Here is a 27,404-nt window from a genome sequence, read left to right on the forward strand (position 1 = left end):
AAGGAGTAGCATTTTGTAGCAAAATGTACAATATAGGTCAAAAATCAAGGTCAAAGAAGTCAAAGGTCAAAATTCTGTGTAGAAGTTTTGAAGCCCTCACCTAGTGCCATCACATAAAGCAAACGGAATCGAAATCGGGTCAGAAATGGCAAAGGAGTAGCATTTTGTCGCCAATGTACAATATAGGTCAAAGAAGTCAAAGGTCAAAATTCTGTGTAGAAGTTTTGAAGCCCTCACCTAGTGCTATCACATAAAGCAACCGGAATAAATCGGGTTAGAAATGGCGAAGGAGTAGCATTTTGAAGCAAAATGTACAATATAGGTCAAAGGTCAAGGTCAAAGGTCACAACTGAAATTCTGTGTAGAAGTTTCAAAGCTCCCATGTAGTGCTATCATATAAAGCAAACAGAATCAAAATCGGGTTAGAAATGGCGAAGGAGTAGCATTTTGAAGCAAAATGTACAACATATAGGTCAAAGGTCGAGGTCAAAAGTCACAACTGAAATTCTGTGTAGAAGTTTCAAAGCTCTCATGTAGTGCTATCATATAAATCAAACAGAATCAAAATTGGCTCATAAATGACAGAGAAGTAGCAAATTGAACATTTTGATCACACACGGACGCACAGACGGACGGACGGACGGACGGACACACAGACACACACACGTTCGGAGCCCTTTTCATAGTCCCCTGCTCGAACTCGTTCGGCGGGGACAATAAATATACATTCCGTGTATTGTTGAATATTCTTGTAGTCTAAAAATAACTCATGTTGCTAAAATAAATGGGCACCAATTCAAGCACTCCTGTGCTGTTTTGCTTATAGACTCAACTGACATATCTATTGGTCTTGTTGTTTGACTTAAAATTTAATGCCGAATTATCAATTGCAATTAATAGAATCATGTAGATTAGAAGTATTAACAAAGTGCGAGGCTAAAACTTACCAAACACCTTACGATTCCTTGAAGTGAGCTCCGATAGAAACTCGTTCAGTGAAGCAATTGGCTGAAGAGAGCTAGTGTGCAAACCAAGTAGTATGAAAATTAGCTACAGACTAACAATTTTGTGATGATAGTCATGCCAAAGTATGGATAATATACAGGCATGCGGATCGTTAAAAGTCTTTAAGGGTTTATGATTTATTCTTCAAAATCGTTGTTTCTTCAGTCAGTCAAAACTTTTGACGAGCTGATCATACTATAGGTTGATGTCATGGAAACTGTTTTTTTTTAATGGAGTATTTTTTGAAGATGTTGTCATAATGTAACAGGATACCCCCCCCCCCCCTTTGCTCATACTCTTATACAGACAGGATATTGTCGATAATTAGTTTGAGTAATGTACTTGATATTAATTTCTTTTCACTCCAGTTATGTTGGCGTAAATTTATTCGATGTTTTGATATCTTTGAGTTAAAATTTCAATGAAGCCCCATTTTTTACGAAATGTAATACAGCCCAATTTGCCAAATTTCGATCGCAAAACCAGACGGCTAAAAAGAACAAAAAAAAAACAACAACACTAAAGGTAAAACTTTCTTGATTAAGTACCTTTTGGCTTCTCTTGAATGCGGGAGACCTGCCATTTGACAAGTTGCTTGAAATGACAAACGGTTTAATATCATTGCACGCTTTTAAAGCAATAAGTACACGACGATGACACCAATCATATATATCTTTTATAAAAGAACTATGTAAACACAATCAAAAACACTCAGTGTAGAGAATTGTCATACTCACTTGTACACTAATATAAAGCAATGAATTCCTCTGCCATCTTCACCGCCTGCTAAGTGGAGAAAATGTAAGCTGATTATTACATTTCAAATAGATTTGGCTAATATTACCTTATGGTTCATTTACTATTTTTAGTGTGAAAATGATGAACGCAACATTTTGAGTTCTGAATAAAGAGAAAGCAAGAAGTCACAGAAGACGCAGGAGACTTTCAGCCTGTAATGCTACATGAAATTTCTTAAGACATAATGTTAACAAAAGGCCCTCAGATGAGGATGTGCATCAGGTGCCAACCCCCTCCCACCTCCCCCCAACCCCCCCCCCCCCCCAAATAAAAAGTCTGAGACGTTCACTTTCACTTTTTTTTTCGTAAACTTATTCTTATTGACTTATTTTTATATATGGGTCTTTCGCTGGCTTTTACCTCAGAGTGCTAAGAATCTAATGCACTATTTGATCAAAACGAAAATCTTGAGATATTGACAAAATAGCTTATTCAAGTAAAGAAATAAAATCGATAAATAAAGAAATGAAATTAAAAAACAGCTTATAAAATAGCGTGAAATATGTTCATAAAACCATTCTATAAGAACGATTGTTACTATTTTTTCAAAATCGAATTCACCATTCTTACCACATATCTGACCTCGTTCACAATCAGTGTCATCCCTAACCTCTTCATTTACACAGAACTTATTGAAATCTTTATTTTTGAAGACTTAAGTAAGCATAGATATTGGTTCAATGATACAAATTGTTTTTAGAATTACCCCATTAGTTTTCTGCTTGGGTCCAATAATGGTGACATTGCGTTATGCATGGACTTATGGAAGAACTTGAACGCACAATTAATCATTTGCAGATTAAAAAAAAAAGCATCAGTACTTTACAAGTACATGTAATTCTAAAATGTGAGTTAGGAATAAAAACAACCACTGTAAAGATTTGAATCGGTTAAATTGATGTTAAGTATTGTTGAATATACAAAATTTGAATAATAGTTAAAATAAAAATTGTTTCTAGACTAAATCATCTACAGTTACGGTTTATTGAGACAAATACAGATACCTCCTTTTATTTTAGGCTTTTTCGCGAAAATTTTATAGGAAAGACCTACACATATGCATTAAAATGTATCCTGAAAACTTATAAAATCACTGTTCCTAAAGCTTAACAGGACCTTTAAACAAGTCATCAGTTCTCTTGGCATCAAGATCTTTCAGTCCCCGGTTGTCCTCAACGATGATATAGTCAGTCAGCTTGTATGGAGTGGTCTCTAGAGTAACTCCTCCTGAAGACATTTCGCCAGCAACCTCTATAGTATCGGTAAAATTTCCTGCGAGATCACCAGAAAGAATATGTTAGTGCATTAAAGTATTCGAGTATTAAAGAAGATCCATATATTGTAGTAAGTTGTTCAATATTGCATCAAGTTGTTCATACTGCAATACTGTGTTTATTATCATTCATTATTTATTTTTGTCCACGTTTCCTGACTTATACATCAGCAAGATTACCTTAAAATGATTTGATGTATCATCCACAGGCAAGGAAGTCTAAGCAGCTCTTAAAAGAAATAATAATGCGTCAGAAGCTTAGGTCCTACTGGTCTTGCACCAGTACATAGAGGCACATTTTGCAGAATAAAATCTTTACAAATATCTTCTCTATGACATAATAAAAAGAAATGCATTTTTTTACTCGTGTTTAAATTTAAACTCAACTAAGACTTTTTATCAAGCTTCACATCCAACTGGACCCCATGGAAGACCAGCTTAGCATAGATGAATATTGTTTATCCAGGCATATTCAGGTAATTAACAAAGAAACAAACATCCAAACAGACAAACAAATTTACATCCAGTATATTAAAGGCCAAAGCTAACCACGGTATTTGTTTTTGAGCCGAGCAAGGATGCTACCTTTCAAAATGGCGGCGTAGACTCCAAGGCTTACAAATAATTTGTAAACCTTGAAGTCTACGCCGCCATTTTGGATGGTAGTTAAATTGTGGTACCAAGAGTCTCACTTACCACTGAGGGCATAGACCAGCGACCTTATGAATGAAGACTTCCCGGCTCCCGTAGGAGCAATAACTGAAATTTTAACCTGGCTTGGAAGTTGCACATCACCAGCATAGCGTGGGGAAAAAAACCCTGGTCTATAGTCTCTGATCCTCTTCCTCCTTTGCTCTGTGCAAGAGACAGGATGTAGATCAAAGAAGGAAGTTTTGGTTTGGTTTTATTTCTGCATTTTCTATCTCCAAGTACAATAAGAAATCAAAACAACACGGTACAGAGATTATGCAAAAAAAAAAGGAGTTAAACATACATATCTATGAAGATATTTTTAATTTCATAGCACCATCATCTCTAAAACTTAAGAATTAAAGCAACAAAAGGAATACTGATCTGTATTTGTATGCAAACAAAGGAGAAATCAAGGGACTGATGTGGACAAGGCCCTATCACATGTATGTATATATATATATATATATATATATATATATATATATATCCATCACAATAAAGCTACATGTATATAAAACATATCAATTCTAACTGAAGGTACCTAACACGTATTCCTATTTAGAACAGTGACTGCGTGTTTCAAATGCAAAAACTCAACACTATATTGACTACTATAGTAAACATGGTAAATAGAAGTGTAAGCGTGACAGTGTGTCGTGTGTGCAGGTGACAGTGTGTCGTGTGTCGTGTGTGCAGGAGACAGTGCAAACATATTTAAGGTGAAATGTATGCGCTTGACCTAATGATACAATGTGCAAATAAATACCCTGCAAGAAAGCTTATGGTTCAGGGCTGACCAAGACTTGGAGAAACAGGAAATAGGTTTATATATCAAGGCTAGTTATATCAGCTGGGTGTACATTATAATTTCGATAACAAAATTCTTTCTTGCATTAGCAGTAAATGCCCCCCCCCCCCCTCCCCAACACACACACACACACACACACACATTCCGCGCAATGTATCGCCATAGCAAAAAAATAAAAAACGTGGCCGCGATGTTACAAACCTTATTTCTTTTGAGTCTTCTGCATCTTTTGACCCCAAATTTGCAACGCACGGGCATGCGGTTTCATCAATGATATATTGCTTTGGCTGCCATGTTTGTTTGTTTGTCGTTGTTCTTTTGTTTGTTTGTTTTTTCTCTCCTGAATATTGGACATGCGAGTCTTGTCGCCACAGCGAGGATATACTGTCAAAATAAACATACAACTGGATAAACATATTGTTCACTTAACTGAGAAGTTGCTGAAACGTACCTATTTCGAATTCCTTGGCAGATTTTAGAGGTGTTTGATCAGTAACCGCGTCATCTCCACCTTCCTGCTTCTTTTTCTGCTTTCCTGAGATATACATTGTACATATATTTCATATATTTCATTATATCATTCATACCCAAATAGGTTACTATTAGTACATACTCAGGCAGAATATATAATACAAAATAAAATTATGTCTTGTTAGTTGGTATGTGTGTATGTGTGAGTGTGTGTGTGTGTGTGTGTGTGTGTGTGTGCGTATTGGATGCGTCTGTGTTCTAATAGTCTTAAGTTAGATGTACTTTTAGATATTTTATACTCATTATTGTTCTGAAAATATCGGCGAGGTATTTCCTTTCTCCACCTATGGAGGCCATTATATTGCATTTTTACTTATTCGTTATCATTCCAAACTTACTTCGAATAAGGATAAAGCCAAGTACGACGGTCACAATCAGCCCTAATAAGCTGAGTGCCGGTACAGTTGCCACCACAACCGGCGTGGAACTCCCACCAGGGAGACTTGAATCTTCTATAATGAAGAAGTCATAAAAATCAGTAACAGTAATGAAAACAAGACGATAATGTAACTGACAATGCCATGTGAAACTAATCATACTTTACTTTCACAAACAGAGGGAAATGAAACAGTGACAAAGTTTTAATATGTTTGCACAAATAAAAAAAAAAGGATTAAAACTTTGTCAGTGAAAGTGTTTATGTACTTTCCTTGATACGTTGACTCTTATAAAAGACTCTTATAAAAGGTTTATACATCTCTATATTGGGTTTATTGCATAAATCATACAAGAGACGATATTCTTTCGTTCATTTCTGTTTATTACGTAGTCATAGTTTTTTTTTCTGAGTGGTTATCACATCTTGTAGAAAGAGGTCTTGGCATATGAGGGACATCTTTGTCGATAAAAATGATAATTTCTGTTTATAATGTGCACAATCAGGTGGAGCGTCGTGAGGCCATAGTATCAGCCGATATCACCAAAACTTCGAAGTAACCGATGACACAATGCTATGGCCTCCTAACACTCCACCTGATTGTGAACATTAGGCCTTATAAACAGAAATTGCATTTTTTTATTGAAAAAGATTATAATCACAAACGTCATTTAGAAGAAACGCTTTCGGTACTCTTTAAAAGTCTAAATCCAATAAGAAGACAAAATAATAAATAGACTTAAAAAGCCTTAGGCCTGTACATTTATTTTTTCAAAAAAAAAAATCTGATATAACACTAGTCCTATACGTACGCAGCATCATTGCACAGCGGCTTTCTTTTAAACTGATCGACAAGCGCGAAACAAATTCTAGTAAACGTAATCAAAATAATAGCTTGATATTCAGTTTCGGGGTTGGTAATAAGCAAGACAATTTTGTTGAATACCTTCTGGTTCTTTTTGCAGTAAGACTGCCAGACGGGAAGTCCCTCTAACTGCTTCTCCTTTTGCTTGGCATATCCGGTCTTGACCGATGTCTGATCCTGAAATCTATAAAACAAATTTCAAAATAAAATGTTCAGAATACATGCATTTGCAACACGACATTGTCCGACGGAGATCCCCACTTTGATAATTTCTCCACTTAAGGCAATTGCCTGATTATTATATTTGCTTCATAGCAAGGAGGTGATTGTAAACATATGAATGTTCCTCGTTTAAAATAATTATCGTATTGCATAATATTCATGCATATCAATCTAAGATAGGAACAATACATCCGTGTCGTAACTGGAATGTTGGGTGTTAAATATATGTCATATTGTACAGACAGGAATTCACACACGTACACACCTACACACACACACAAAAACACACACACACACACACACACACACATACACAAACACACATGCATACCTACATCGTATATATATATATATATATATATATATATATGTAAATATATGTATCTATATATATTATATACGGCATAGCCGGCGGAACGGGGGGGGGGCTGTGGGTCCGGTCCCCCCCCCCCCCACACACACCTTTCTTGCACCATAAAAAAGTTATACATAAGACGTCACCACTTTGGGCCATCCCCCCCACACACACACACACATTTTTTTTTCAACCCTGGAAGTGCGTAACTGGCGATGGAAAGGAAAGATAGAAACGTGTTTCTTTTGTTTTTGTTTTTTGTTTTTGTTTTTGTTTTTGTTTTTGCTTGGCAGCTGAAGTTGAACGAGGAAGCTGAGCTGAAGACCATTTCTTGTTTCCTTTTCTTTTTCTGCTTGTTAGCTCATGAAACCCGGAAGTGCCCCCCCCCCCCCCACATACACACACACACACACAAACACTTTTGAAAACTTTCCGCCGGCCCTGATACGGTACTAATGTAATTTATAAGGAAATTCTAGTAACAAGCCTGCTTCTCACTGCAATAACTCGGGACACGGTCAAGAGTCCCGTCTTCACGTCGAGTCTCGTCTCAGTTTCCCCCGCCGCTGGTACCACTTCGCCGGTGAGGGCGTCGATCCACGTCAAGTTAACTGCTGGTCGCACACCAACCACTTCGCATCTCAGGTGCTGAATCGTTGATTCAGATAGGTCGATGTAGTACATACACCACTCAGAACCATTTTTTCGACAATTTTCGACTACGATCGGGTTGAGCTCATCGGCGAGTGCTGATATAAAGGGAAGGATGGACATGCCAACAGTATCATATCATCTGATCTTGTGATTTGTCACTAAAGGCATATACAAACAGCTGAAGCATTGTTTGACTTTCATATTGAAAGATCGTTCTTGCTTTCATTATTTCTGTTGATATTAGGCTACGGTCACAACCCCCCAAATCAGCCTGCTTGGCGACCGGTCGGCGAGTTTTTAGCCAAAACCGGTCGGACAACGACACGGTGACCGACCAGTTACCGACCGGGCGTCACTGATTTTTAGGGCATCGGTCGGTCGCCGCTGAAGTTTTAACGCGGAGTTAAAATTTCAGCGGCGACCGACCAGTTTTCACTCGCTGGCCAAAATACGCTCGGTGTCTGAGCGGGAACGGCCCAGGCACTGACCTAATCGAGCGGTCGCTGAAGAGCGATTTAGGGAACAAAAATAATAGACACAAAAATGACAACAGCACAGAAGAAAACCAAGAGAATAGATCGAGCGGTCGCCGTCGAGCGATTTAGGGACTAAAAATGTTAAGATAAAAATGACAGAAGCACTGAAGGAAAACAGGGACTAGATGGAAAAGATAATCTAGCGTAATTTGGAGGAAGCAGGGGGAGGAATAAGAAACAAGGAACCCCACCAACATCTCAGCATCTCAACATTTCGGCAACCAACATGAGGGGCATGGAAGTCAGAGGCAACCACTTTGGGGCAAAAGAAATGAAAGCTAAAAGTTAGTGTTGATATGTTGACGTAGTAAAATATGGTTTGGTTACCTTATCATTCATTAAAGGCCTATTGATTGAAGAAGAAATGAATGTCAAGAAATGGAGAAAATTAAAATAAGAAAATAGATAGGAATATAAAAATACTGTAAAAATATATTTTGGAAAAATCTAATCTATTCTCATCTTTGTTCCATCTTGGGTGTTCCTCCTTTTTGTTTTATTTCCTAATTTCTAGTTATCTGTGGTATCACATTTGTTAGTTGATAATTCAACTCTTAGATCTTTTGCCTCGTTTTTTATCTTAATTAGTTAATTGATTAATTAACACATCACAAATCACGTTGGTACATTAATAAAAACTGGTAGCTCGTGAGAAATTTCCGGCAAAGACCGGTGGATGGCCGTCGGTACGCCTACGGGTCACCGGTAGATGACCTATCGGTTGCTGAGCGATTTCGTAAAAATCGGCCGGTGGCCCGTGGGAGATCGTCCAGTTGTCGAGGGGGCATCGCTCGGTGACTGCTCGGACTCTGCGCGTTGCAGATTCCCAAAATTTTATTGAAGATCGGTCCGTGACCGACGGGAAATCGACAGGGCACACTGCTCGGCAATCGCTAGGGTTTCACAGCCTCCTCAGCATCTCCCAAAACTGCTGAGCGGTGCCAAAATTTCGAGCAGGCTACAAATCGGTCGGTCGCCGCTCTGAGTTGTGACCGTAGACTAAGCAGTATGCTTTTCATTGTATATTGTATGTGCACACATAAATTTTGCCCACAATGTTACACAGTCAAAAATTGTGTGCTTTCGTAACTCATCTTCACAGCTGACAGAAATAAGTTTGGCAGCATTTGACTCACATGTCATTCCCTGTATTATATTCATGTGTGTTCGTTTGTGTACACACCCGCGTATATTATGCTATAGGGAAGCAGTCCTGAGATTTTCACTGTACTGATAATTAAGAAGAGTAAAAAATATAAACTTTCACCAATCTATACGCTTGGACATCAAAAATTGTCTCCGTACGCGATTTTTGAAAAATAATTCCTGCAAGCGATCGTGAAAGAGCCGGCAAAAAGATGTTACGTAGTGCATGCCCTACTCACCAAGTTGACAGCCGTGCCTCTAAAAACCAGTTTAAGTGTTAAAATGATTAGTTGCAATTTTATCATATAATGTGAAAGTTTGTGGTTTTATAATTTCAAACAAAATATTTCAAGCTTAGATATATATAATTTACGAAAAATTAATATTGTAAACATAAATTCATATGTATTTTTAAACCAAATATACCATGAACTTGACATCAAATAGGCACGGTCGTTTTCTAGCTTCCGTCCGTGTTGCATACTTCTTAGCGTAGAAACCACTCTCGCGCGTAAATCCTTACCATACCAATGTATACATACACAGTACACTCGACTCCGTCCAGTCGATTTTGGCATTCAAACCGAAGATAACCTGTGCATGAGAGAGTCGAATTCTTCAAAGAAAATATTGTTTGTATCTCAATATTTCTGTAAGTAGTCAGATAATCGCCTTTCCTCAAAAAAAAAAATATGACGTGAGCCGGGAAGGGTAAACACAGGGGGTCGTAGGGATATGATTTCGCTCCACTTTGCCGTGCATGTCCAGTCGGCACTGGCAGCAGCTAGCTCAGTGGCACTGTACTGCATTCCAACCCCGGCTGCAGGCCCACGGTAAATTAAACATAGCTAGCCACTTTCCTTACCTCTCTACGCTTTTTTCCCTCGGTTCTCTTCGAAGTCGATGCTCGAGGTGTTTCTGTTTTATAACTCATGTGAGCAAATGGTCAGGATTGCATCTGGTTTCAGGAGTTTTCTCGGTTTATAACCGAGGGCCACAGCCTGCCGGTCCACGTAAAAACATCGCTTCACAAATTGTCCACGCACAGGTAGGTCACAACACGATTTCGAGATTTTGTAGGCCCTAAGTTTCTTATGTTCGGCATCGTTGTACCGATATTTCCCAGCCATACAGCTCACCTTTCACGATACTTTTGTTGGTCTGGGACGGAAAAAAGGATTTTCCTGGGAAATTTTCTGCACGATTCGAGCAAAACTACTGATGTAAGATAGCCTGACCAGACGACGCTGAATGCGGTCGCCCCTGTAGTGTACTAGCAGGCCTGTGTAGAATCGTTTCTACCTACAAATATGTACACTCTGTACGACTATCAACATGCATGAGCGGCGACAGGTAGGGCTGCAGCTGCGCTTGAGACTGGAAAAGTGCGAAGGGCAAACCGCGTACGGGGTGCGTACGCGTATCTACCGTAGATCTATCATCTAGTTGTACCGTCCACACGTGCGAATATAATACACAATACATACACACACACACACACACACACAACGTAGAAACAATGTCAAATACGAGTCGGAGTAGCCACCGACGTCTTCATGCATCCGGGTAAACTAGGGAGCGTACGGATAACGAGCAGAACACGGCTGGGAAGAGTTGTGCATCGACGACGTATGACTCTCCGCCAAGACTTGCTCATTAGCATATTCACCATGCAGAGTCACACTTTTTCAACCAAAATGTACGAGCTTATTTGGTGATTTTAAAGTTTGTTTTTGGTGAAAGTAGTTCATTGGAGGTACCAACAACAACATATTTTTTTTAAATTTCGTGAGGACTGTGTCCCTTTAACCCTATTAAGCCCAAGCTATTTTGACCCCTGGCAGGTCCAAGGGGGGAGGAGCACATTGTGCCGCCCCCCCCCCCCCTATAACTTTTTTATTATTATTTGATGTATCACCGTCATATTTGGCACATGGGTAGAGTAACTCATACTCTACACGACCATACATTTGAATTTTCTGAAGGTCACTCATGGAGGGCGCTATTTACCAAAATATAAAGAAATACATAGGAAATATACTGAAAACATGATTTTTCTGTATAATTTCTTTATCCACATTATATACATATTATTGTAGACCAATAATTTTCATATTTGTCACAAATGATAAGAAAGTGGAATCTTATTATTTGTTATGGTTGAAATTTCTCAAGGTCACCATATGGGGGCGCTATTCATGTAAACATAATAATACATTACGAAACCTGAGATGAAATGTTTGGGATGGGTACATGTATAGTTATGACGTTTCATATTTGAATGATAGTGGAATTTTGAGATAGCAAATTGATAATATGATAAACTAATGCTATTTGAGGAATAACCTGGGTGAAGGAATCAAAATGACACAAAATAGAAGGGCAATCTTTAGAAAATATTATTGTTTTCAATTATCTCCATAATATCTATTGTTTTATGCCTTTGTCACATAAAAACCAAGGAAATAATAAGAAAAACATTCCAGGACCATAATTACTTCAAATTTTGCTCCTTCAACAAATTTCAGCCAAGAAACACCCATTTCATACACTGTAATGCTGTTAAATAAATTGGGAACAGAAAAAACGACGCAGAATCTGACTGACATGGTTGTCATTTTATGGTTGCCATGGCAACCAGCAACATCAACTATAGTTGAATAATATATCAAAATTTCGCACTAGAATTTTAGGAAAAGTCACCAAATTTGGTTGAAATCGGATTAAGGGCGAAGGAGTGGCAAATGAAAATCTGGTAGGGGGGCACAATGTGCCCCCCCCCCCCCCTTGGGCTTTATATAGGGTTAAACTTCCTTTCCTCTAAATAAAAGCAATCACAACAAATTCAGTCAAATTTATTCGCTCAAAGTGGGATTTTGGTCTAGTCTTAATGGAAAACTAAATTCATATATAGGACTGGGTGAATACAAACATAATATCAGAACACGTCGCTGGCTTGAAGTTCAAGGAAAATCGAACACTCTGTTTAAAAGTTAAAAATTATCATGTTTTTCGAGTCGCTGCTGTTGAATAAGAAGACTATAACACAAATTTTGTGATGTCACAGCTTGACTTTCATAAAGATACTACAAGGAGACTTCCACATGCCATTTTTTTTCACTTTAATTGTTATACTGACTTAAGTTAAGGGGAATGGTATTCACCTGCCTTCTGTAAGAGGTCAGTCGAAGGCTGCGTCATTATGCCAGTAATATGAAAATACATTGAATCATCTTCATCTTTTCTTCACGAATTCATGTAGTTTTGTCGTTCAGGTATGGTGGTAACGAAATAATTCATGACTTTTGAATCGATTATCACATTTTCCTTAAATGTCGTTTCGTTTCGTTTTATTTTATTTCCATCATATGATTACAACATTTGAATACACAGATACTAAATACAATGCAATGAAAAACAAACTTTGAAGAATACTGCAATTTCGTAATTTCAGAACGAGTACAGAAAAAAAAATGTTTGGAAATGGATGGACTGCTAGAACGTAGAGCTTTTAGTCTGCAGACCCTCATAGAAAACTGTAGTTAGAAAATTGATAAAACGAGGCAAAGGAAGTAAAGAAGGACAGAGACGAAGTAACATATAGAGACACATTAGCACACACGAGACAGCTCCCTTGTAATAAGGGAAAGAGGAAAGGTAGGTAAAGGTGGAATCAATGACAGGAAGAGACAACCTTCACGGTAGATAGAGAAAAGGGAGAGGGAAGAGGAAGAGGATGGGTCAAAAGTAGGGCACATTAAGCATGATGAAGTTCCTCCAAATAAAGGAGAGTAAAGTTGAGTTGTGGTAACGATAACCGATTGTGTAAAAAAAAATGTACATCATACTTTTGATTTAGTCGATCCACACCCATTTGGTTTTCATTCCTCTCTTAAAGTCAATCTTTCGCAGTCTACAGATCACCAACACAAAGTAACGAAATCAACATCCTTTCAACTTTATCAAATCACAAAATATATCTAAACATATGCCAGTCCAGGCAACTACCCTGTGAAGGATAACGCCGAAATACCCTTTAGAGGATAAAACGGGAGAACCGAGCGAGCTCGCCGAACCTGGCTCAGTGCCAAGCGAATCGCCTTCACGTGTAAAGTCTATTGGAACCGACAAAACCGCTTCGACATGCGTGTGTTTAAACACACACGGTGTATTTTGCTCCCCGCGGATTGCGCTCCTTTTCCCTCAGAGTGAAGATTACTAGTCTTTCCTTTCATAGACCCTTTTGCAGGATAATCCGCGGGGAGCAAAATTCACACGCTCTCTGTCATAGCACAACATGTTCGAACATTTTGTCCACTTAGTCTCATTCAATCCGGTCTGAATTTTGTCAGGCTATCGCTACTGAAACAGAGAAAAACGCGCACACACCGCGTGCCTCCGTGCTGTTAGCCCACGTGGAATGGTTATCGTATTGCTCTCTAGCTCGCGTTGCTTGCTTTGTTGCCACTGTTCGCTGCTGTACGAAGGAACCTTACTAATCTCACATTTGATGTAATGTACATGTAATCACAACTGTAAATTTTGGAAATGAATTATGTAGAATGAAATCGATGCTTACATCTTTTATCAACGCAGTTTATCAGAAAAATCAAATGTGGACTGATCACGTCCCTGCGTCGTTGGGAAAGTGCTGTGACATTGAAAAGGCAGTCTCGCTCGGCAGAGTGTCTGCTGTGGAAAGTTACGTACACATACCAGCCAGGGTTCTTCGGTGGGGTGGGGGAGTGATGTTGTTGTTTTTTTTATCTTAATTCCTTAGTGGGGTTTCCTCGATACCAGTCAGCTGCCACTGAGACCTTACATTAGCGTGGTACAGTCTATCCCTGTGCACTAACTAGGTAAAATTATTCAATTCTCTTTCCACCTCCCTGAATTATGGAATATACGCTGCCATGACTGCATCGATAACATTTTATGAAGACTAAGATGGCGTTTTGTGTAATATCTGCTTGGGACTGTGAGAGAATCATAACTGAAAATACAGCTGTAGTTCCAGTTGAGGAGATGTGTGATACCATCGTCTTTACAGTTCGGCAAGTGTACCGGCCACGGGCAGGTAGGAGAACGAAATCCATTCAGTTGCCAAAACTGGGTTTTGAAATTGCGTTCGATCGTCTATAGAAGATGTTCTTACTCTTATATTATAGATGCGTATATTATACTAATATCCACACTGCAGATGATACAAGATGTGACTATTAAATACAGATTGATACATCATGAAATGATTTGAAAAGAAAAAAAATAGTTTTACGTTCTTCTCAAGAAACAAGTCACAACTGTATCTTGATAACATATAAGATACTCGAATTCAACACTTTCTGAATGATGCCAGTTTTCGTTTTGTTTTTGCTTTTGATGTTGTTGACACCCTTGTGTTTGCTGTGTGTGCTTGTGCTTGTGTGCGTACATGAGTGTGGGGGAACTGTGTATTTTGTTTATTTTTTGTGTTTATATCATCCTGCAACGACGTGTACTTAGTGTAGTTTAAATTAGTTTGGATTTGTGCAAATTGTTGCAATCCATCTTAGCGCGAATTACTTTACAATATAGTGGATGTGAAGACTGTGTGTACGTGGTATCTCCCCAGCTGGTATGTGACGCTGAGACTTGTCCGGCCTGCATGTTGGTGTACAGGGCCACCCAGCTCATGGCGAGCGTGCAGCGCTCGCACGAGCCAGCAAAATCCGCAGAATTTCTAGTCATAAATCGGAACGACCGGCAATGAGAATAGAGATAACGATCGCAACGCTTCGTTGAGCCGCTGAATAGCCCTGAGAGGGTATTTCAGGTTTATCCCTCACAGGGTACTTGCTTGGACTGTATGCGTCTTTCATTTAAACATTCTAGATTGTCTTGACATGGGAAATCGATTGATGATGCTTCACATAGAATTCTTGAAGCAATTTTTTAGCATATCTATTATGAAATTGACTTTTTGCACTGCTGAGCTACAAACGTGAAACTGAATGACATACTGTACATTAAACATGAAGCGAGTTTACTCAGTCTTACCTACGACTCTGAGCTGAGTGTAGTTCGTCACGTGATCGTCAAGCCAAGCCACACGACATGAATACGTTGTCTCATCTTGGACAGACACATCGTGTATCTTCAGAGAAAAATTGGTGGTGATTTCGAACCTCGGTTCTCCTTTAGCTTTGGCTACTCCATCGAAATTCTGCGCTACAATTATTGCACCTTCATCTGGGGCGCCGGTTGAAATGTGTTGAAACCAGGAGACTGCTAAGGGTGGTTTTGAAATCTCACACGGGAGTTCCACTGATCTACCCCAGTATGCTGTTACGAACGGCTTGGTGCTCACTACTTGCTCTTCGGTCACAGATCACGGGAAGGAGGTGGAGAGGGAAAGTAATTCTTTTTGATCATTCTTAGGAAGCAACATGGATGAATTTCAGTGTACAGAATGTACATTGTGAACCTTTATCCGTCATCCCTTTCCCAAGAATATATTATATAAGTGTTACAAAAAAATCCAAGTTTTGATCCTTAAAGGTTAAAAAAACTATATATCAGATGATACTCACATTGATATGACCAATAGCTGAATAGTGTACAATTTTGTTGGTGGTACTCTAAGAAATGAATGCCTAAATCAGTTTTTACAAAATTCAGGATTTATTTTGTAATTAGGTGTTAACCCTCTATATTTAGAACTTTTTTGCACTGGGGTCAACTGGTATGAATAAGAGTGTGTGGTTAACATCCAGACAAAGGCCCTTAACAATAGCCAGGTTTTGAATGCTCCATTCCATAATATGATAATGATAATAATACTAATAGTAGTAATAGTAGTAATAATAATGATAATAATTATATATATATATATATATATATATATATATATGTAATTATATATATATATATATATATATATATATATATAATAAATCCCCTCTCACAGTTAGTCTTTATTCATCGTGAAATGTATGCAAGAACATGAAAACATTTGCTTTTTTTTTTCATGTGCTTGCATTTTACCTTTTTACCTTTTACTGTAAATTCTGAGTAACAGTGTACAGGGCAATCCGTCATGAATCTTTGATAAAGTATTCACGGAAGAAGCCTAGCCACGACCTCTGAAAAGGTGATATTCGTGGTATTCATGTTTATAAAATGGGTTCAAGAATGTAGCCAATTGGAAGCGCTGAAATGAGTCACGTGTGCGTGCATTATTCTCTTCAGGTATGCACTAAGAAGAGTCTCTCTTCCACCTCCCTGGCCTGACGTACGTCACAATGTTTTACACTAGCAGTGCGCACTCAATCAGTTGTTACAAGTGCGTCACGCGCTACTATACGCGCTGTCAATCCTGTAAACAACTTCTAGTTCGGGCCGCGGGCTGCCACAACAGCCGGCGGCCTTTCTTGTGCATAACAGTACGTGGCGTACGTATACTCTTATACGTACGCAGGGGCGGATCCAGGAATTCCGTAAAGAGGGGGCGTGTTTACAAAATTAAAGGGGGGCGCACGCACCCCTCCCCCATTTTTTTCTTTTTATTTCTTTTGTTTCAACAAAAAAATAAAGGGGGGGGCGTGCGCCGGTTGCGGTCCTCCCTGGATCCGCTCCTGCGTACGTACAGTACTTATGTGCGGGATTTCCGAGTGCGACGTGCGTAAATGTTTGGGACGAACATCTTCGGACATCTTGACTTTTGAGCGAGTGCTACATGTAGCTGACTGGTATTGACCCACAAAGGTACGTGAATAATGCTGTTAGTTTTCGACCCATTTTATAAAACTAATGATGCACAGGATTATTTCGTGGCGTTAGTGAAGGTGCGGCTCACTCTCGAGTATTGACAACGGTTGCAAACATGCACTCGGCTGCGCCTCGTGCATGTCGCACCATTGTCAATACTCTCGAGCGCGCCGCACCTTCACTAACACACTCTATCCTGTGCATCATTAGTATACTATTGTTCAGGGCCATTACAAGCACACACTCACATACACACCATTGGTTCTTGTGTGAAACTCCATTTTGTACAGAGAGTTTGAATTTTACCAAAATCTGGAAGTTAAGTTTAGAACTTATCATGGATTTAACGAAACTAATTCATTCTCTCATTTCTCTCAAATCACCTCCAACTAAACTGTACACTACTCAGCTATTACTCAAATCAGCGACAGTGTTGTCTGATGTATAGTTTTCGAACTATTAAGGATCAAACATTTATTTTTTTTTTTTGGTAACACCTAGCAGAATAAATGGCTACAATAAACACTCCAGTCTACATGTATCTGAGAAATCAATTGAATGGGAAAACTAAAACTCGTGATCAAGAAAAGAAGAAGATGGTGCTGAAAATACAAATGTGTAGTAATGTACATTAATATAAAGATGGCTTACAAAATTATAATGAAAAATAAGAAAATTGGTAAAGATATAATAATCGTAATGACAACCAGTGATGGTATGCAACTACTCTGATGACACTCCGTCTTGTTCCGTTATTTTTTACATCTGTTTACTATTGTTAACAGTAAAATAAAGGCATGTATAATGTAAATCAATTTCTATGTCGACGAAATTGCCAAAAAAGAGAAAATGCGATAGGTACTGGCTTCGCTCAGTCAAATTAGAATGTCCTGTTATACCGTACAAGTGTGTTATATACTAATGATCCCGAGTCTGGTATTGTTCTTCAGACATCTTTGATCATTATCCTATATTTACACAAGTACCAATAAAGTGAACTCTCAGGCAAAAATCATCAACAGAAACGTCGTAAGATTACGACAAATAATATTATTGATTTGCAAAATACTTAAGATAAAGATTGGTCTTTTGTACACAATAGTACCTATCTTCATTTGTCTTGTGATTATCATGAAAGCTATCACTTCTAAAATTGATGAACATATTCAGTTTTGTACAAGGAAAAGTAGTTCCAAAAAAAAAAATCCAGACTCCCCTTGGATAACCTAATCTCTTTTAAGATTGATTAAGAGATTTTTTTTTTTTGCATTGATTGAAAAAAAAGTCATCACAAAATTATGTCTTTATCTAGTAAAGTGTTTTATGATATATCATCTAAGCCCAAAAGTATATTTTGACCCCACATATAATCAAGAACTTATTAAGATTGTTTATAATTTGAAAGAAGAGAAAACTCCGGGTTCTGATAGAATCGATAATCATTTGTTGAAAAATATAATTCCCTAATAGTTAACGGATCCTTGAATAGTACACATTATTAATTTATCGCTCATGACTGAACTTATTCCAAATAAGATGAAGACTGCAAGTCACTCATATACGTAATAAAGGGTGGAAGAATGATGTCAACAATTTTACAGACAAATACCGTTATTAAATTCAATTTCCAACATTTTTGAAAGAATGGTATATATCCAACCCATTGCATTTTTAACATGAGTAACATGTTATACCGCACACGATTTACGTACCTTTGTTGAGAGGATAATACATGCACTCGATACATTTTCGCATACAATTGGCATCTAAATGGACTTTTCCAACGATTTTGATACGATTAAAGGCACAATTTACCATTTGCATATGTAACAAAAACCAAATAGCAACAGTGCTTTGAGATAGTTCTAAAATGTGAGATAGGGATGAAAAGAACCACTGTAAAAACTTGAATCCGTAAAATTGATGTTAAATATTGTTAAATGCACATAATATGAACAATAGTTATTATAAAACTGTTTCCAGACTAAACCGTCTACCTATGGTTTATTGAGGAAATAGTGATATCTTCATATATTTTAGGCTTTATTGCATCAACTTATATGGTAGGATGTTTTGTGAAACATCAGATCTACACATATACATCGAATGTTATATCTTGAATTTTTTTTAAACCACTGTTCCCAATAAGGTAAACAAGACCTTTAATCACGGTATACTTCTCTCTGAATTATACGTGGAAAAGCCTTGTAATGGTTCACGAGATATTCATCTAACAGATTGCAATATGTACGTCAACTAATTAAATCAATCTCCTTCAAAATGAAAAGCATTAAGTTTTTGTCATTTCCGTTACATGATTGAAATGCTTGTTATTTAAATGATAATGATACATTCTCAAAGGTGGCATAGAAATATCCTCCTCGATGACTGAAACAGACGTGATTTGCTGCTGTGAATTGAAATGATTGTTATACCAGTGCTAGCAATATTTATTTATTTTTTTGATTGAAAAAATATATACAAATTACATGATGTATAAATTTCAGCAGTTTGAATCCTAAAATCTCGTAAATGTTTGTAGCTGTATCACTTTGAAATGTTAATCTTTACCGATTAATGAGTTGGCATTGAGAAAACAATGGACAGTTTCCTCAGTTTCTGGCAGTCTTCTAAACCCTAGCAATTGCTTAGTGGCGAATCCGGGCAATTACCCCCAGCTAAATACTGGTTAGTGGTAAAGTTAGAGTAAGGACTAGGGTTAGGGTTAGGTTTAGGGTTAGGAGTTTAGGTTAGGGTTAGGGTTAGGTTCAGCATTAGGATTAGGGCCAGGGGAAGGGTCCGAGGTAATTGCCCAGGGGGTAATTGCCCTAGACCCGCCTTATAGTGGATTATAAGGTTATATCCCATACCATAAGGCCTATTCGAGAGTATGGGGGAGGGCATGAACGCACTGCTGAGTGACTTTCCTACCCAGACACTTTAGGCCTATTTAGACGTGGATCTGTGTCATCCGGCAAAGCAGTGCATGAATCGATGATTTACAAGAAAAACATGTATCATCCATATCTATCGTGGCAATCTATTAGCTGTCATTTAAAGTGATTGTCAAGTTCGAAAAAAGGGGTTGCACTGCGTAGAAAAGTCCATGAATTCACGAGGTATACTTGAAGACAAAATTAAAGATATTTCCGGACGGTCATGTAATCTGATATACGCCAGAAATTGGATGAAGGGACATTCTAATTGTATCAAAATATGACGTCTGTCGATACAAAATGTTATTGTATGCTATAATACAGTATCCCGTCAATTAAAACCAAGTTTGTGAAGGTTCTAGGGTTAGAGGACCCCAATCTTTCGGGTTTCATCGCCTTGTCTCACTACCAATCTCGAACAAGATGTGCATGCAGGTTAAAATTCAAACACTTTTCCTAAAGAGTCATGTTACTTTTCGGCCAAAACGATATAAAAGATACGTTTTTGTCACCAGCGAGGTGTTAAGAAGACGGGGAACTGATTTATTGCCTTATACAAGCATAGCGCAGTCGGTAATGGGGTTTACAATCTACAAAAGCGCCAAAACGCATACACATAATTTTCTATACAAATGTACAAAATCATACACACAGAGATTATCTCATGATGCACTTATGAACTCTACTACCCTATATGGTACAATGTATTATGCTTCCTTCATGGTCATGATCGCTCATTCCTATGTAGGCCTGTTTATGATGCGCAACTGTGCATTCAGGAGGCAGGAGCGCATTTTCTCCCAGCTTTCCTGTTTAATTCTGAACTTACCTTCAGCAGATGACGCAACGATCACCAGAAGGCAAAGCAGCGAAATTTGCAAAAATATCATTGTCTTCTTGATAGGATATCATACAGGTATGAAACCATCTGTCGATTCGAAGCAATAATAGGCGTGGATACGCCGTAAAACATGAATTACGTGGGCTGACAACGATGTCTACAGTTATGTACGCTAGCTACGGGAGGTGCACTTTAGACTCTCCAGCATTGTTATTTTCCTACGGTGGTGCACATGCTTTTGTTCGTTCCCTTGCTTTTTTTGCCCATCCTTTGTTCCTTATTTTAATGGATCGCGCACTTTGTGAGCCTACTGCATCAATCATATATATATATATATATATATATATATATATATATATACATATACATATAGCAATAATAAAGTCACAACAGAGGAATGCAGGGAATGCATTTATAGCCAATCTTGATTTAATGAATAATCCGAATTTTCGAGGATCTTTCCTCTTCTTCAGGGATGACAGTGTGAATATTCACAATGATTATTGAGAGTGAGGTGTTACTACCCTACCAGCGCGCGCAATATGTGTAACCATAACAAAAAATAATAGATGATAACTACAAACGCATATTGTGCGACTATTAGCGCCAATACGCGGAACAACTACAATATATATATATATATATATATACTTATAGATAGAAATATAGATAGATAGATAGATATAATGCCATATGTCCCAAAAGCAATATTCAACGGGACTCTCCGCAACGATAACTTTTAAAAGAAGATATCAATCCAAATACAATATCAGGGTATGAAACATTAACTTATGACGCACGTTTTGCAGAAAATCTCATCCGATTTGCTTCAGTGATCAAAGAGAAATGAGGATTTTAGTAGAGAATGTCAGGAATCCCTTCCCTCCAAGTTTTGTCTATTGTGTTCACACATTAAGGCGCTGTACCAAGAGCATCCAAGTGCTGAACTTGGAAGAATCACATCCATGACATGCTTCACAGCGATTCACATTTCTCCGTGACCACTTAACCAAACTGAATTGGGTTTTCTGCAAAATATAGGTTAGATGCTACATTTTAGACCCGGAAATAGCATTTAGACAGTTAAATCATATTGGAAGTTATCAAGTCCAAAATCAGATAGTATTTTTTTTTGGGGGGGGGGACATGCTGTATTATTGTAACGAAATGAGGTGAAACCGATTCGGTTTAACACGATCGGTTACAATTCGCTGTTATCGATTGTGCCTTGTGGCAATAATAGTATAAAAAAAACGACGGCAGTATGTATATGGATTGTGTTTAATGTTTGGTGACAAGAAAACATCAGAGTGTAAAGATTACGAAATTTATGTTAAGACTTGGTATATTTCGGTTTATATGACTTTGTTTCCATTGATGAAAATGATTACGAAATTGATGTAAAGATATTTGTATGATATTTGTTGGTACATTTTGTTTCCCATTGATGCAGAACAAAATATTCTTTAAAACAAAAAGAGAGCATAGTAAGGGCGTCACTATCGGTTTAGATGGATGTTTTAATGTGGTAGTGCATTATGACGAGTTCAAACATATGATGTTTAATATTTGGTTACTTGTTTTCTGTGGATAAGGTGGGATAATTTATATACTCACACCCATTTAGACCGATGGTACAGGTCGCTTCTTAGCAACCATGTTGAAGTGATACTGCTAAAATCCATAATCGTTGTTCTCTTCTTTGCACTGAGTATGAAGTATACTGTATCATGTGCTTCGAGACAAACGTCTCCGTTGTGACTTCTTGTGTCCAACTTTGTCTAACAGATCGCATTAATATATATATTAAAATGTACTTTGAGAAATTCCACTTTAAAGCCTGCTTCTTACTAGAGTAATTCGGGACACAGTCACGAGTCCTGTCTTCTTATTCACGAGTCTCGTCTCGGTTGTCCTGCTGGTACCACTTCGCCGGTGAGGGCGTCGATCCATGTCAAGTTCACTGCTGGCCGTACGCCGCTCACTTGGCATTTCAGCTGAATCGTTGATTCAGATGGGGCGATGTAGTACACACATCTGTCAGTACCATTTCTCCGGCAGTTTGCGACTACAATCGGGTTGAGTTTATCGGCAAGAGCTACGATGATAGAGAAAATGGCCACATATTAAAAGATACATTCATCTTTCAAGTGTTCCGAACATACTAAACAATGTTTGGACCACTAAATTCCGCACGAAACAAACCCGGCCACGCTCGTCACGGTACCTTTCCAAAACTATTATTTTCTTAACCTACTTTAGAATTTGGAACATATCACACTAAAACAGGACTAATTTGCAAAGAAAAAAATGATTATCCTCACAACAAAATCTTTCAAGAGCGACTTCGCATGGATAGTGTATACACATTAAATTAGCTCGATCGAGGCGTGCAATTGAAACAATTTGAAATTTCATTTGTACTTGGAATACCTCTTTAAGGGCATCATGGCGACCTTGTGGGGACTTCCTGGCGACTTGTTTCACGTCACGAAGAGTTCCATAACTTGCTCCTGCGACAATATTGCTCCCACAAAATATCTGCACGCTAAACGAAACATACATTCTACCAACAAACATAATCCTAAACCCGAAACCTATAATCCTCACATCAGAGAAAACATAAAAACCTATCACAACCCTAACCCAAACCCTAACCCAAACCCTAAGTCCTTGGAGAAAATAAGACAGGAGCAATTGTCGCAGGAGCGAGAATGTGTCACTGTCACGGAGACGTCCTTGAGGTCTCTTTGAGGCTGGCCTGGTCTCCAGGGAGCCGCTAAAGAATCGAACATATTAACCAGGAAAATAATACAAACTTCATTCATGTTTGCTTGAAAGACACAGCAGCTGATGGGATAAGTTCTACCGTCTCTGAGTGGCATTTCACTGAACCTCCTAAATTCCTATCAATATTGCAGTCACAAACAGTACTAGGCCTATATTAGACCTCAAATGGAGTTAAAGCTGCCCACACTGCTGAAAGTGAATAAAGCTCAAATATTCACCAAGTGGGGAAAAATGCAGAAATTTCCTTTGAACGCATTAGTAAAGCATGACGGGACTCGGACAATTCGTTCACAAGTTGTCGATCTCTACATTTGATTTGTTTTTGTCACAACTCGCTTTTAGTGTTCTTATCCAGTCATGGCGTTAGCAACGAATTTTTATCATATTGGTACACTGACATCTTGAAATTCATTGTCGACCTACAAACTAAATGAGACCAGGCCGGGGGGTTGAAAGAACCTAAATGGAATACAATACTGTTATAGGAAATGGAACGAGTCTTACCTACTACTCTGAGATGAGTGTAGCTCGTCATCTGGTCGTCAAACCACACCACACGACATGAATACGTTGTCTCATCTTGGACGGTCACGTTGTGTATCATCAGAGAGAAATCGGAGGTGATTTCGAACCTCGGTTCTGTCGTAGCTATGTCCTCTCCATTGATATTCTGTACCACAATTTTAGGATCTTTATCAGGGGCGCCGGTCGAAAGGTGTTCATACCAGAAAACTGTGTAGGGTGGTCTTGAAATCTCACACGGGAGCTCCACCGATCGACCCAAATAGGCTGTTACAAACGGCTTAGTGCTGACTTGACCTTTGGTCGGTGAGGATGGGCCGAAAGGGAAAGGAATTCTTCATATATCATGCTGACTCTCAGTGTAAATAATTCATATTGTGAATCTTTATCGGTTATTACTTATCCAAATAATAAACTCGGTCTATCTGAGCGATCAGTTGAATAGGGAAACTAAAATTCGTGATCAAGAAGAGAAGATGATAATGAAGCGCAAATAATAATGTATATTGACATCATAGATGTCTTACATGATTATAATGAAAAATAAAAAGTAAATTCATAAAGATGATGGTTATGTTGTATCATGATGCTAATCGTAATGGCACACAATAATAGTATACAACTATTCTAATGTTAGTACGTCTTGTTCTATTTTTTAACATGTGATTGCTATTGTTAATAGCAAAATGAAGGTATATACAATAATGAAAAAATTACGAAGTCGATAAATATCCATTGCCCCCCAAAAAAGAGAGAATGTAATAGGAACTTGCTTCACTCAGTCGTATCAGACTCTTCTGTTGCAACGTACAAGTGTTTTTGTATACAATGATTTGTATTAAATTGTCGGTATGAAAAGATTAACAGAAAACATATGCCCAACTGTGAACAGTATGACGTTTATATCGTTGTCATAATAGTCACAAACCATTAAGGATTCGAGTGTCAATCTCGTTGAGTGCAATTTTTTTTTTTGTATAATATTAACTTCTGACTACCCAAGCACTATTTAGACGTGGATCTGTTTCACCTGGCTGAGCGATACGTGGATGGATGATTTACGAGACAAACATGTATCATTCATATCTATTATTGCAATATACTAACTGTCTGGTTAATTGATCGGCCAGTTCAAAAAAAAAAAATAAAACGTCTGTATTTCGTGACGGGGTGTTTACAGACAAATTATAAGGTATTTCTTGGTGTCCAATCCTCGCTGAGTGTGTATTTGTTGTATATGATGTAAACTACGTACTATACCCAAGTACTATTGACATTTTAGACGTGGATCTTTACAAATAATCTAGGCCAAGAATCGGATGAAGGGATATCTGAATGTATCAAAATATGACTTCTGTCGATTGCAAACGTTATAGTATACAGTATCCCTTTAAAGAGGAAGTCCACCCTAAATACATGAAATATATAGACATTTGGAAAAAAAAAGAGAAAAGTATTCCCAACAACGCGATATGTAAAAATGAATGGCAAAATCTTAATAAGAAATAAGGGAGAAATAAGATATTGAAATTTCACATTTTTCCAGAAATAATTTCTTGGCCAGTCCTTATCAATATTCAAATAAGCATGTTGATGATGTCAAGCCTCACAATTTTTTTTTTCTGTTTGGTATAAAAATTGGGATCTGTTTTTTGTTATTCAGCTAATACAGGTGAAATCATGCTCCCATACCAAGATATATCAGAGTTAACATATTGTTTGTTGTTTGTTTGTTTGTTTTTTCATATTTGGTAGTTTGAAGGCAAGTCTTATATTTATACAGATGTGATATGAGGTCTTAGTCATTTCTGTATCTGAAATGAATAAGAAATTGTGAGAGAATGACGTCGTCAGCTTTCAAATTCGAATATTCATAACGCCTGGTCAAGAAGTGTCTTCCGGAAAATGTGTGAAATCAGAATGTCATAACTTTCTTATTTCTTATCATTTTTTATCTGTTCTGCAGGGATATTTTTTGTCTCCTCCTTATGAAACAGATAACAATTTGTTGGATTTCTTCTTCAATCAAACCCTAATTCGTGAAGGTTCTTTGATGAGCTCTAATCTCTCAGGACTCACTAAATATCTCAGGATTTCACCTCATTGCCTCACTACCGTCAGATGCGTAGTATAAAATCTAAAACCTTTACGTAGAGGATGCTGCAAATTTCGGCAATAAAAGATACATTCTTGTCACCAGGGAGGATTGGTGTTTGAGACGAGGATTTGATTAGTAACTTACTTAGCATAAAACAGTCGGTATTGGGGTTAATAAGAGACAATAAGCGCCAAAACATATACACATAATTACACATTGCATGTATACATAATGTATACACACATATCTCACAATTGATGCACTAAAATGTATGAATTATTCGGTTTGGTGACCATGCTTTGTTCATGGGCATGCTCGTTCATTTACGATGAATAAATTAATTAACACAACTCTGCATTGAGGGGCAGGAGCGATATTTCTCCCAATTTTCTGTTTAATTCTGAGCTTACCTTCTCCAGACGGTGATATAATCATCAGAAGGCAAAGCAACAAAATCTCCGAAGATACCATCGTCTTCTTGATAGGATATTATGCAGTTAATATGGAGCCATCTGTCGGATTGAAGCTTTAGACGTGAATACGCTATGTAAAACATGAGTCATGTAGGCCTACAACCCTACCTGCATGATGCATTACGGGTAAGTGCACTTCAGACTCTCCTATCGTTTGTACAAGGCTGACATTTTCTGCACTACAGGTTCAGGGGATCGTACTTTGTACTTCTTCGATCATGTACTATGCATATTACAGTTAATATGAACAGCTGATATTTGCTGTTCATTGTCCAACGATGATGAATGTTCGTATTCTTTTAACTGTTGGTACACTTAGTTGGTACATAGCAATTTTAGTTGTAAATCTAGCGATGTGGTGTATACTATATAAATGCAAATTTTGGCTACAATATGACTATTTGTGACTTAGATATCTATGCTTTTGTAGTAGGTGTTTGTTGTTGTGTTATTATTATTATTATCATTATTATTATTATCATTATTATTATCATCATTATTATTATAATCATTATTATTACTATTATCATTATCATTATCATCATCATCATCATTTTCATAAATATTTTAGGCATGAGAGGAAAAAGCTTGCCTGACCTATATGAGAAGGACCGCCGAGGCTGATTTTGAAACTTGGTAGGTATGACATCAATGTTCTTCAAATTTTGTGCATTAAGATTATAAGGTAATGTTCCACACATTCATGATTCATAATTGATTAAAATGTAGAATAAAG

At 37.8% G+C, this 27,404-nt stretch overlaps 1 protein-coding gene across 1 annotated transcript; it reads right to left on the minus strand.

The window, feature by feature from the left end:
- Positions 1-22,677: 22,677 nt before the first annotated feature.
- LOC140229871 (uncharacterized) lies at positions 22,678-26,666 on the minus strand. Its single transcript, XM_072310081.1, has 3 exons — positions 26,606-26,666; positions 24,080-24,394; positions 22,678-22,883 (listed from the first exon to the last, which is right to left on the minus strand). Exons 1-3 carry the CDS (start codon positions 26,664-26,666, stop codon positions 22,678-22,680), a joined length of 582 nt encoding a protein of 193 aa, XP_072166182.1.
- Between the last annotated feature and the right edge of the window lie 738 nt (positions 26,667-27,404).

Source organism: Diadema setosum, chromosome 6 (assembly GCF_964275005.1).
Source record: "Diadema setosum chromosome 6, eeDiaSeto1, whole genome shotgun sequence".
In the NCBI taxonomy this organism is placed as follows: Eukaryota; Metazoa; Echinodermata; class Echinoidea; order Diadematoida; family Diadematidae; genus Diadema; species Diadema setosum.

Coding starts and splice junctions, on each gene's coding strand:
- LOC140229871 (XM_072310081.1), bottom strand. CDS start 26,666: ATGGTATCTTCGGAGATTTTGTTGCTTTGCCTTCTGATGATTATATCA. Junction 24,395..26,605: donor TATATCACCGTCTGGAGAAG/GTAAGCTCAGAA, acceptor CACCGACCAAAG/GTCAAGTCAGCACTAAGCCG. Junction 22,884..24,079: donor CACTCATCTCAGAGTAGTAG/GTAAGACTCGTT, acceptor CTATCATCGTAG/CTCTTGCCGATAAACTCAAC.